Source organism: Tursiops truncatus, chromosome 3, assembly GCF_011762595.2.
Source record: "Tursiops truncatus isolate mTurTru1 chromosome 3, mTurTru1.mat.Y, whole genome shotgun sequence".
NCBI classification, from domain to species: Eukaryota; Metazoa; Chordata; class Mammalia; order Artiodactyla; family Delphinidae; genus Tursiops; species Tursiops truncatus.
This window is the reverse complement of record NC_047036.1, coordinates 81,097,445-81,110,299: the sequence shown is the minus strand read 5'-3', so window position 1 is coordinate 81,110,299 and position 12,855 is coordinate 81,097,445. Positions and strand designations below refer to the sequence as shown.

General features: G+C 36.9%; 1 protein-coding gene across 2 annotated transcripts in view; it reads right to left on the bottom strand.

Annotated features, from left to right (window-relative positions):
• The window catches only part of FAM174A (family with sequence similarity 174 member A), a 35,127-nt gene that overhangs the window by 6,991 nt on the left and 15,281 nt on the right, over positions 1 to 12,855 (bottom strand). Inside the window, exon 2 of one of the 2 annotated variants that reach the window (XM_019940751.3) lies at positions 5,791 to 5,925. In XM_019940751.3, coding sequence (XP_019796310.1) covers positions 5,791 to 5,925 — 135 coding nt within the window. Of the gene's footprint in view, positions 1 to 5,786; positions 5,926 to 12,855 lie in introns of those variants that run through there. The other variant, XM_019940752.3, reaches the window with a different exon arrangement.

Genomic DNA, 12,855 nt, shown 5'->3' with positions numbered 1-12,855 from the left:
CTGGTTTTAGCAAGGTCAAAAAACAATAATTGGGAATCCTAAGTCTAGCTCAGACTTCTTTGTTCTGTATTTCTGGCCTATGTATGTATATCTGTTGTTAACGACATGAGGCTGGGCATTTTGTCCATTTTTGTTCACCACTGTATCCCCAGAGCTTAGTAGAGTACCTGGGGATACATGGCAGATAGTCTATCATTGCTCTTAGTGAAAAAATGAATCCATCCAATTTGCTATGTCCTCTGGGATATCATAGGCACCTCCAATACTCATGGTTAAAACTGACCTCACACCCTTTGATAATAATCCCACTCCTATAAATTTACCCTGAGCATATACCTCCAATAATATAAAAATATGTATGTGCAGGTTTATTCATTGCAGTATAATTTGTAATTGCAAAATCATTGAAAACTACCTAAACATCAGAGCATAGGCAACTGATTCAATAAATCATGATACATACACAACATGGAGTATTATGTAGCTGTGAAAAATAAAATCTCTATGAACTTATGTAGCATGACTTACAAGAGATACTATTAAGTGCAACCAAAAAATATAAAAGAATATACACTATATGCTACCTCTTGTGTAAGAAAGAAGAGAAACATAAGAAACAACATATTCCAACCAACTTTCATCAAAAGAACCACAGGAGGACAAACCAGAAAATAATGAAGTTGATTATCTACAATGGGTGAGATGGGAAGAATGGAGTGGAAGGGATATGAGGGAGTGCTACTTCTCTGAGTGTGCCAGAGAGTGAGTGGGTGTATATTCTTAAAATTTTTTGGTATAGTTTTTACTTTTGGAAGCATGTTAGTGTTTTTCATATTTAAAAAAAACAATAAAAATGGGAAGGACAGAATAAATCTAAAACAGAAGCAAGCAAATGACTTAAATTATATTTCAAATGACTATTACAACCACATAGAAGAGGGGAGAAAAAAAAGAACTAAGCCAAATTACTTACTGTATCTGACTACCCTCAGTCCTGGGCAGGATGAGGCTCTGAGGAGAAAACTGCAAACAAATCCTAAACTCTTCTTGGTAGATTTGTTTATTGTAGTGCTCTAGGCAAAGCAATTCTGAAACTATATTAGTTTTATTATAAGATTGAGCAAAGAAGTAAACATATTGATGTTGCTGGGAGCCAGGATGTTGCTGGGAGACATTCTTAACACAATGAACAAGAAAAATGCCACTATGGAAAAGGAAGAAGGCAAGAAAGAACCCAGTGGGGATGGACTGGAATGGTAGAATGGGAGGTGTGAAGTAATAATATCTAAAGTATGCACATATATGCAAATATGCATGTATAAGTGTGCACGAGTGTGTGTGTGTGTGTGTGTGTGTGCGCGCATGTGCGCTTATGTATACATTTCATAAGCTTGTCTGCTGACAGGGCCAAGAAGCAAGGACGCCCAGTAACAAAGAGCTCACCTAGTACCCAAAGGAACTAAGCCTCCTTGGAGAAATGGTTGATTCCATGGCTGTAGCAGGGTAGGTACAAAATGAGCCTGGAACACCTTGTTAGGCCAAAATGTAAGGAAGTGCTTAAAAAAAAAAAGGGAGCAAATCACAAGTGCACAGAAGCCAGCTTGAAGAGGCTCCCACTGGCAAGTACATCAGTGAATTATAAACCTTTGAAAAAAGAGAAAATCATGATTCCATAATGTCAATAAGTAGATAGATAGGTAAGTAGATAGATAGATAGATAGTTAGATAGGCACACGGATAGGTAGAAAAAGAAGAAATGAGGGTAAGCTCTTGCTTACAGTACAGTGTCCATGCTGAATGGTAAATATGGAGGAAATGTTGTGGTTGGAAAATCATTATTTTGCAACTATCATAGTGAAGATTAGATCAGGCAAGAATCATGACAAATGGGTACTAAACCTAAGGGGAAATGTTGATGATAAGCAAAATATTTTCATGATTTTAAAATGTCTATTTATTAGTTGCAAAGGGGAAAAAAACAGTGCATACTAGAGAAATTAGACAAAACCTTGAAGAGGTACATCACAATTACCACTGCTACTGAAGGACAGATGGACACTATGTGTCTCCAGATACAATATCCTGAGAAGGATGTAGAAAGATCTATGTAGTATTTCCACCAAGAATGCATACTCTGAATCTAATTGTAAGGAAATACCAGAACATCACTTAAATATAAAATGAGAGGGATGCAATCTTCCATATCTATATTATGTGAGGAAAGAGAGAACACAAGAGAACAAATAAAGTAAAATGTAAAGGAAAGGTGATTCTAGATAAAAAGTTTAGGATACTCTTTGTACTATTTTTATTCCTATAACTTTTCTGTAGATTTGAAATTATTCCCAGACAGAAAGTTTTTTCTTTTTAAGTAATGTATGAACATATGCTCTTTGAAGAAAAAAAAATCAAATAACATAGAAGTATATAGAAGGAAAAGTAAAAATGAAAATGAACTGTCAACCCCCCAATCTCACCTCTTCCCCACTAGAAGCTAAGCTTCACAAAGTCAGGATTTAAAAAATTTGTCTTTTCTATTCTGTTGCTTTAATGTGTTCCAAGCACCTAGACTAGTGCCAGGCATTAAATAGTTGCTGTATAAACTAGCTGCTACATCATTCATTTATTGGATGAATGAATGAATGAATAGGTAAGTACACTTAACAGTGTGCTGTTCTCCTTACTTAATCTAGACATATGTACGTTAAAGTTTATTCTAAGTTTTTTAAGTAAATGGTATCATAATACTAAAAAATTCAAGCTGATTTCACTATCAATTATCACTGATAATTATCATTATCATTACTCCCAAAACTGCTTCTCCATTATTACCATTTCTCTCTCTTTCACCCCCCAAACACAATACCTAAATCTTGTTGATAATACCTTTCAAAGCCTCTTGAATAATTCACTCCTCTCTACTTCTCTTGCTATCACCTAGCACAGGCCACCCCATGTACGTGTACCATCTAACGGGTCTTCTTCCTGGTCACCTTACTCCTTATCTTACTCTTCTCCAATTCATGCACAGTAATCTTCGAACTATAGCTTTGATTGTTTTCCCTGTCTTAAAATTTTCCAAGTGTCTCTTTGTAACCTGTAGAATAATTTCTAACTGATTAACATGGATCACAGCCTGCCTTCTGACTCTTTCTTCTGCCTTACCCTCTTCCTTTTGCATTCAAAGCTCAAAAATCATTCATCCACCCATTCATTTATTTCACACATATTAATATAGCATATATTTAACTTCTTTGAGTTTCTTGAATACACTATACTATACTCTTTTGCTTCTGGTACTTTTTTTTTTTTTTTTTTTTTGCTTCTGGTACTTTGTGACTGCAGTTCTGTCTCCAACTCCTGCCCCTGTATCCACCTTTCATTTAGCTAATTTTTACTCATGTCTCAAGTCTCAGTTTACATGTCACTTCCAAGAGGCTTTTCTGGACCATGTGTTTTTGGTTAAGTGTTCTGTGCCCCCACTATTGGTTCTCACACCACCCTATTCTTATTCTTTCTCTGTTTATGTAACTCTGATGAATGTCTACCTGCCTAATGGAATGCAAGATTCATGAGAAGCAGGGCATAAGAGAGGGATAAATATGGGAGAAAGGTCTGTGATGAAGCAAAATACAGAATAAAAGATGGCTACAGGTAACTATATCTCATGGAAACTGTCCCCTTCTTTATGCCCCTCCTACCTTCCGTAGTTCTGTCCCTCTTCATCACTCCTAGGCCACTTTCCCCACTACTACAGCACAGATCTCGTTATCTGATTACATATATTTCAGTCAAGCGGCATCAATAGTTCTCCAATGATAGCAGGGCACTACCAAACTCCTTAAAAGACTACAAAATTCTTCTGGGCTTCCCTGGTGGCGCAGTGGTTGAGAGTCCGCCTGCCGATGCAGGGGACACAGGTTCGTGCCCTGGTCCGGGAAGATCCCACATGCCGCGGAGCGGCTGGGCCCATGAGCCACGGCCACTGAGCCTGTGCGTCCGGGGCCTGTGCTCCGCAACAGGAGAGGCCACAACAGTGAGAGGCCCGCGTACCGCAAAAAAAAAAAAAAAAAATTCTTCCTATTTTGCTAAAAAAAAAAAGACCTTGCCCATCCCCATGACTTGTCACAGCTGATCCCCAGGTATAACACCTTTCATGTATAAATACATGTGCACACACAGCAGGCTGCATTCCAGACATTTTCTGCTGCTTACATTCTGAACAACTATCATTTTTCACAACTACTAAGCTCTGGGTGGTTGCTTCTGACTGTCAAGCACACTTAAAATAGACAAACTGGGCTTCAAATTCAGTTCCTCTTTGGAAACAACCCCGACTTCCTAAGTCAACAGCTTCCTTTTTTGTGTTCCCTTTCTGTGTGTGTACGTACAGAAGAGGTACCTTGTATGCATTTAGCTTTTTAAAATACTACAAATACCACACTCTTTAAATACTATAAAAACTTTGCTGAAAATTAAAGGAAAATAATTATATAAAAAGTGAGACTTCACCCCCCATCCTCCTCAATGAGCACCTTCTGTAGGGTGAGCCCAAGATGAGAGAAATGGTGAGGTGTTCCCTCAGTCAGTCTCAGTTCCCAACTGTATTTCACAATTACTGTCATTCTAGTGTGTAAAGATAAGTATCTATTACACACAGTGGCTCCTAAATGCATGCAGGCAACTTCATCAGGTTCACACCTAAAGAAGCAGTCAACAACTGGCAATATTAGACTTAATGGGCATTGTACAATACTTTATAGGCAATTTAAGGTCTTTCAGGGGGTATATTTGAATGTTCTAAATAAACTTTAGAATATTCTAAATAAAAAATTTTTATGTATTCTATTCATGTTTATTTTCACTAAGAGACTGAATCCCTAATGAACAAATACAGTTGTTTTGTTCATGTTTATATATCAGGTCTCTAATACTATTTTATGGCATTTCATGAATGTATTTTTATTAAATGAATGAATTACCAGCAACTAAAAGCTCATATGTATTTGATTTAATAGCCCATTTTTTGTTGAGTCTTTTTTTTAACCCCCAGATTTCTGTACTCTTTCTATATGCACCTGATTCTGGACTCCAGTTTTCCTTCATCCAACTAATTTCCTCCTCTATTTCAACATGTCTTTCCCTATTGAGTGGAACCTTTATTGCCTCCTTTCCTCATTCTATTTGCATTGAAACTAGTCTATATCCATATAACTTTGTTTATCCAAACCTTTTAGGAAAGGTCTTAACACTCAGTGAGAATAGATCTGAGAATAGACGTTATAGCCACACTGTCAGACCACTGACGATTAGTCCCACAATTCTGCCAAAAACACTGTTTACAAATAGAATAACCCAGACTAAAACCAAAATATTTTCAGAATGCAAAAAGAAAATCAAGTTTACTAATCTCCCTCCCTCCCTCCCTCCCTCCCTGTCTCTCTCTCTCTCTCTCACACACACACACACACACACGCACACACACACACACACACACACACACACACACACACACACAGAATTATTATTATGCAGCAGTTAAAAGGACCAAGCTCTTCAAGGAGATTTACAATAATGATTTCTTTGGGGGATGATATTCTATTGTTTACATCTCTTTTAGCAAAGCAATGCGAATGTGAGCTATTTGTTGGGTATCACAAAGAACTTCATTAAATAGAACTGAAAATAATCATTTAGGATACAAACTGTTAAATGAAATTCTACTTTATTTTTTCAGTTTACTTGTCAAAGTACCTCCTGACTCATGGAATTAAACTGCTCAACACTTACCTTCGAGGATGATTGACATCAAACAGTGTGTTATCATCATCCTCATCATCTTGTTCTAAAGGTGTCAATTCCATGTTTTCTATGTTAGTGTCCAAAACTCCGTATCTCCTAGTCTTTCGGTTTCTTCTTCTCATCCTATTAAATAGAACATATTAATGAATAAAAATTATTTGAATATGGTATACATGATCTTTATACTTACTTGTAAACTAAAAATAAATTATCCCAGTTTCTGACATTGGAGGCATTCAATATCAGAATGGTTGCATTTCAGAAACGAAACCAATTTACCACCTAGGATTATCAATTAAACAAAAGCTACTCCTGTATGTTTGTGTGCCATCACCATTTCTTCTGTCTGACATACCTTCTTCTCTTTCTGTCAACGTATAATGTTGACAGATAATCCCTCAAGTCTTAGTTCTGGTACAATATTTTTACTGAAGGCTTATGTTCCAGCCTTCTCCCCATCTCCTCCATGCCTTACCACTGTGCAGCGTTAGGTACTTTCTGCCCCACTATGAAACTGTATGTATATATGCACTCAAATTCTAGACTAGGTAGCGTACACTCCTGGCTGCATATCAGAATCACCTAGGGTATTTTAAAAAGCTCCTTACTCGGGCCGTATCGCTATACAATTAAATTATAATTTCCAGGGATAGGAACTAGACATCAATAGCTTATTAACGTTCTACAAGTGTCTCCAATGTACTGAAAGCCACTATCCTAGATCAATGGTTCTTGAAGTGTGGTTCTCTGGATCAGCAGAATCACAGTCATCTAGGGGCTTATTAGAAATGCAAATCCTCATGCCCACCCGGACCTAGTGAGTAAGAAACTTTGAATTTGGGGCCCAGAAACCAGTGTTTGAACAACCACTCCTTGTGAGTTTGATGCAAACTAAAGTTTGAGAACTACTGCTCTAGAGGAGAGAAAATATTTTAATATTTAACTATTATCTGTATATATATGAAGGCGTCTCATGATTTAGAACCCTACTGTCTCCTTCTCTCTCAAATAACTTGTTCTTTTCCTTCTAATTATTTATCTCAGTTTGCATTTATGTGTGCTACGTATGTATTTATTTGAGTGTTTATTTGCCTGTCTCTCCCACTAAGTTGCATGAGGGGAGAAGCCATACTTATCATGTTCAGCACTGTATTACTACTTTGTAGCACAGTGTCTGATTAAGATTCTCCTTAAATATTTGTTGAGGGTCTGAGTGACATCATATTCTAGTTCAGTGATCCAAATCTGACCCTGAAATCAATGCCTATATCACCTCCAACGTAACAACCTCAACTCTATACACAGAAAAATGTTTCTATACAGAAAAATACAGAAAAATGTTTCACACAAGTATCTATGGGAGTTTAAAAACAAAACAGAAGATAGCAAGTAATAACAAATAAGTTTACTTAAATTCTGATTCACTTTGTGTGAGGTAATAAGTGTGATAAGAAATACTACAACTATAGCACCAAGTATAGAGCAATACGAGCCTCTGTAAAAATGATAGTGGGGACCCCTAGGAGACAAACTGTCCCGTGTGTGTATATATATTTGAGCCTTACTAAGAAATATTTGAGTCTTACTAAGCATCAGGCATTGTGCTAGCTTCTGGGTATAAAGTACCTGGCTGAGTGATCAAAATTTACAAAATATTACTAACTTTAGGTAAAAACCAAGATAATTTCCACTAATTACTGCCTAAAAATCTATTCTATGTGCCCACCCAAAGATGGTAGAAAAGGAAACCGAGGTTTAAGTATAGTATTTAGAGCTACAAATATAACCAGTGAAAGAGTTAATACTAATAACTGGCAAAAATGAGGTAGAACTGGTGATGGTATGAAGTATAAGCCTGTCTTTATATAGTGAAAAATTACATGTGTTTAGTTGTTAAATTTACAAGTATATATATGTGTGCATGTTTCTATGCATTGAATATGTGTGTATGCTGATAAACATACACATCCACACATACCTTATGTAGACCAGAAATCTAAACTTTTTTCTGTAAAGGATCAGGCAGTAAATATTTTAGGCACTGTACATCACATATGGTCTCTGTCACACATTCATCTTAACTTCTTCAGTTATTATTTTGATTTTTTACAACGCTTTAAAAATGTAAGACACATTCTTGGCTCATAGGCCTTAGAAAAACAGGTCAGCAGACTGGATATGGCCTATGGGTCAGTTTGCCAATCTCTGATTTAGACTTATGAAAGTAATTCACAGAAGAACTAAGAACAGAAATGATAGAAGTACTGACACTGGAAGTAGGAATAGAAAGGTACAGGGGAATTATAATTCACTATTGGTCTTTTTGAACCACGTGATTTAATAACATTTGCACGCATTGCTTTGATTTTAAAAAGTGAATACATAAGAATGAGTGAAGCCACTTGGCAGCTTAAGTTAAGAATATTCAGAGTCATAATTTCTTCTCTTCCCTTTTGCCAGTCTGTTGCTCAACTTTCTAAACCATATGGCTTCCAAACATTCTGGCATTTCAGTCATGTGAAATTATTTTTGGAAATAAACTAGATTCTTTCAAGTCACATATTACATATCAAATAGTCAATATGTTAATAACCAAGTCATTGTCAGTCACAGCATACCTTGCCAAGTCTTTAAAAAGGAAATGATATGAACATAGAGTTTAAGGACTTTTGACATCTCAGCTGACACTCTTCTCCACTTCCAAGGTCATCATCATACCTTGAATGATTTTCCAATCTTTCAATGAGTGGCTAATCTAATCTGCCCAATAACACTGTTTTCTCTTTCTGTTTAAACATTTGACTGCATTGGTGTGAGCACTTTATCATTTATTTCAGCTTCTACTGTCTTTTAACGTGTATATAAATACCACTTTCTGAATCCAAACTCTTTAATAAGAACCTACTTCATATGCAAAGACTGTGTACTCTCAGGCACCAAATAAATAGGGGAATGCTGTTCAGTTAAAATGAATTTAGTATTTTAGTAAACGTCACTAATTCATACAAGAATAAGTCAAATAAAAAACTATATATTGTTAAATAGAATTTAAACTTGAAATGCAACTTCCCTAAGAATGTCTTTCCTAAGTCCAAGGATATAGGCGGTGATGGCTGCATGGCCATGACAGCTTTATGGCCATAAAAACATCAAATATAATAAAACACATCCATATGCAGTGATTTTTCTCAGGGAAAGCCAGAAACACTTATAAAGCTTTAAAATTATTGGGGTGATTCAATGAACCGCCTACTTAAAATACTAATAAATATGAAGTGAAAAATGCAATACACATAAAAATATACTGAAACTTTAAGTAAAAAGGCTACTTCCATTTTTTAATATGCAGTGTACATTATTTTTAAACAAAAGAGAGGAGGATTTAAAATTCATGCAATTTTAACAGCTATGGCTCTTATCCTACAAATTAATGTTTTCATTAAGCTCATGATGCCCAATTTGTCCAAGTATGTTAATAACTACATACATATAATCATAGATATGCACAGTTTTCTACCAGACATAGTAAACGCATAACTGCAACATGAAAAAATATTTTGTTGGCTCTTCAGTTAACAAAAAAATTGGGACTTTATCTATAAATGTGTAGAGAGGAAAATATGGAAGCCTAAGAAGGCAAAAGAAAATAGCAATATGGTTTATTATTATATTGAATTATATTCATTCATCACATGGCAATCACAGGTAAATGATCTTGATTAGATACCTTCCAGGTATTCAAGTTATTATTCAAATAGCTATCTAAGATAGATGCAGATTCCTCTATGTTCCATTATACTCAGGTCGGTAAGAATTATTTCTGTTTAAATAACATGTAAAAGCTACAGTAGAAAAATAAAACTAAACTACTAAGTAAGGTTGATAAAATTTTATGTAAAAATGTATGGTGCCACATAAAATAAACACAACAGAATAAAACTCCATTTCATTTTACTACTCTGTGAAAGGGAGAAAACCAATCAGTGTAACCTGCTGTAACTTGCTGTACCGATCTGATTTTCTTGTTTTAACTGAATGCCTGTAGGGTATTATTAAGTAAGGAATTATATAAGTAATATTATTTCTTAATTTCTTCTATTACGCATTCAAAACTGACTGAGGAATATAGTATTTAGTGTATATTTTATAGACATACACTCTCCTATATGATTAGGTACAACGATAAAGCAGAGTAAATCTTAATAAAGGTACGACTAATGATACAGAATTTGTTTGCCTTGACTTTTTTTGGCAAGAAAAGTGAATTACTGATCAAGAATGGTTTTGGAACTCATTTTTTTTTGCACTGAGACATAACTAAATAAAAATTGGTGAGCCACAATTTTAGTTGTCTATGATATTCATGAAGAAATTCAACCCAATATATAACACACAGTAAAAATTATTTTATCTGGAATCTCTCTCATCTTCATCTCCCATTCACCAAACCTAATCACGTTTTTCAAGAAGCAGACACCAGCAAGAGATGAGTATGTTATGAGTTGAATTGTGTCCCCTGAAAATTCATATGTTTAAATCCTAATCCTTAGTCGCTCAGAATGTGATGTTGTTTGAAAACAGGGTCTTCACAGAGTCAGTCAAGTTAAAATGAAGTCATCAGCATGAGCCCTACTCCAACATGACCAGTGTCCTTACAAAAAGATGAAATTTGGAGACAGATATGGATACAGAGAGAACACCAAGTGATCATGAAGCTGGCCCATCTAAAAGCCAAGGAGAGAGACCTGGAACAGAACCTTCTCTGTATTAGTCTGCTCAGTTTGTCATAACAAAATACCATAGTCTTGATGGCTTAAACAACAGAAATTTATTTATCACCATTCTTGCGGCTGGGAAGTCTAAGATAAAGGTACCTGCAAGATAGGTTTCATTCTGAGGCGTCTTCCCTTGGCTTGTAGGCAGCTGTCATTTCACTGTGTGCTCACATGATCTCTTCTTCAGGTGTAAAGGAAGAGAAAGAGAGCAATCTGGAGTCTTTTCCTTTCCTTATAAGGGATCAGCTCTATTAGAGAGGGCCCCTCCCCTATGACCTCATTGAACCTTTTTTGCCTCCTCACAGGCTTTATCTTCAAGTACAGTCACATATGAATTTGGTGGGGGGGGGGACGTAAACATTCAGTCACTCCCTCATAACTCTCAGAAGAAACCGACACTGCCAATACCTTGATTTCGAATGTCTAGCCTCCAAAACTGTGACGTGGTAAAATTTTGTTAAGTTCACCTAGTTTGTGGTACTTTGTTATAGCAGCCCTGGCAAACTAATACAGTATGCAGAAGATTTATCAGGGGAAATGCTTCTGAAGGATAAAGAGGGAGGAAGCTGGAGACGAGGAGGAAATCCTACAGAGGGTGATACAGGTCTGACACCTGTGAGAGTAGAAAGGAAGGATGACAGGATAGGAACAGCAGTACCAGTGCAATGCAATTCTGAGAAAGTTTTGACCAGACCAATGGTATGTCCTTAAGCAAAGGTTGCCTATTAGAGAAGGGAGTCCTCTTTCAGTCACGATGACCAGATTTGGCTACATTCAATCATTGGCTGGAAGCAGGTTTAGGAATCATGGCACTGGCATGGATGTTGTGACAGATCCAAAGCTGTGGAAACTAGAGGCTATCCCCACAGCAGGGTCTCTTAAAGGGAGGTTTGATCAGTGTACTTCCACGGCTGCCACAATCACAAAGTCCAATTGACTGAACTTCCTAAGAATCACTGAAGTTCACTTATAGTGCTTACCACTGCTACTATCTATGGCCTTAATTATTAAAATAGCTTTATAACTGTCTACCTCTGTCTACTCTGGTCACTCAGCAATCTCCCCTCTAAAATTACCAGTGGTTTCCTACTGCTTGGCAGTAAATGATTCTGTAATAAGGCCTATAAAGTTCAACACAGGATGGCTCATACTTTTCTCTCTAGCCTCACCTTGCTCTTGACTCTACATTCTACTTCACTTTCTATACTCCATTGACAAAGCCTTCCCTCATTCCCTCATAATAGCTATGCTTTCTCTGACATTGGCACCACAATATTGCTGTGGTACTGCCTATTCATTTTACAAGGAAGCCTTCCCTAATCTACCCGCCTAGGTCACAAGCACCTATTATTGGCTTCCATACCACCCATACACATATCCTTTGAAGAACTTATCAAAGATGTACTTGCACACTTATTTTTGTAACTTTTTATCTTCTCTATTAGACCATTAATTTCATGGGAACAGGAAATAGATCTGTTCTTATCCCTCTGCCTACAGCACACAAGGACTGGCATAAAGCATATGCCTAGGGCTTCCCTGGTGGTGCACTGGTTGGGGCTCTGCCTGGCGATGCAGGGGACGTGGGTTTGTGCCCTGTTCTGGGAGGATCCTGCATGCCGTGGAGCGGCTGGGCCTGTGGGCCATGGCCGCTGAGCCTGCACGTCTGGGAGAGGCCGCAGCGGTACCGCAAAAAAAAAAAAGCATATGCCTAATAAATATCTGTTAAATTATTTAACTGAAATATTCAGATTCGCAATAGGTCTTGCATTTTCTCTGTATAACAAAGACACCTACAATTTTATATGCAAATCATCACCTCTGGTACAAGAGAAGCCAGAAAGAACACCATCTCCAGAACCATACCACAGCAAAACCTAAGGGATCTAGCCAATTTTTATATTGTAATTTGGATAATAGCCCCCTGGCTCAGGACACACACAACACACACAACACACACACACACACACACACACACAACACACACACACACACACACACACACACACACACACACACACACACACACACACACACACACTGCTAGAATAATTAAGCATATTAAACATGCATTCACTCCAGGACCTCTAAGATACTCATTTAGGATGTTTTAGGTAGATTAGCCTACCTGCTTTAGCCCAGGTGATTCTCATATGCTACCTCAATTAGAACCACCAATATTCAACTTGTATCCTGTGCTGTGGAGTTTCATTTTTATCTTTTGGGTATGTAAATTTACCATATTATAACAGGTAGTTATTCTTCATTTACACACTAA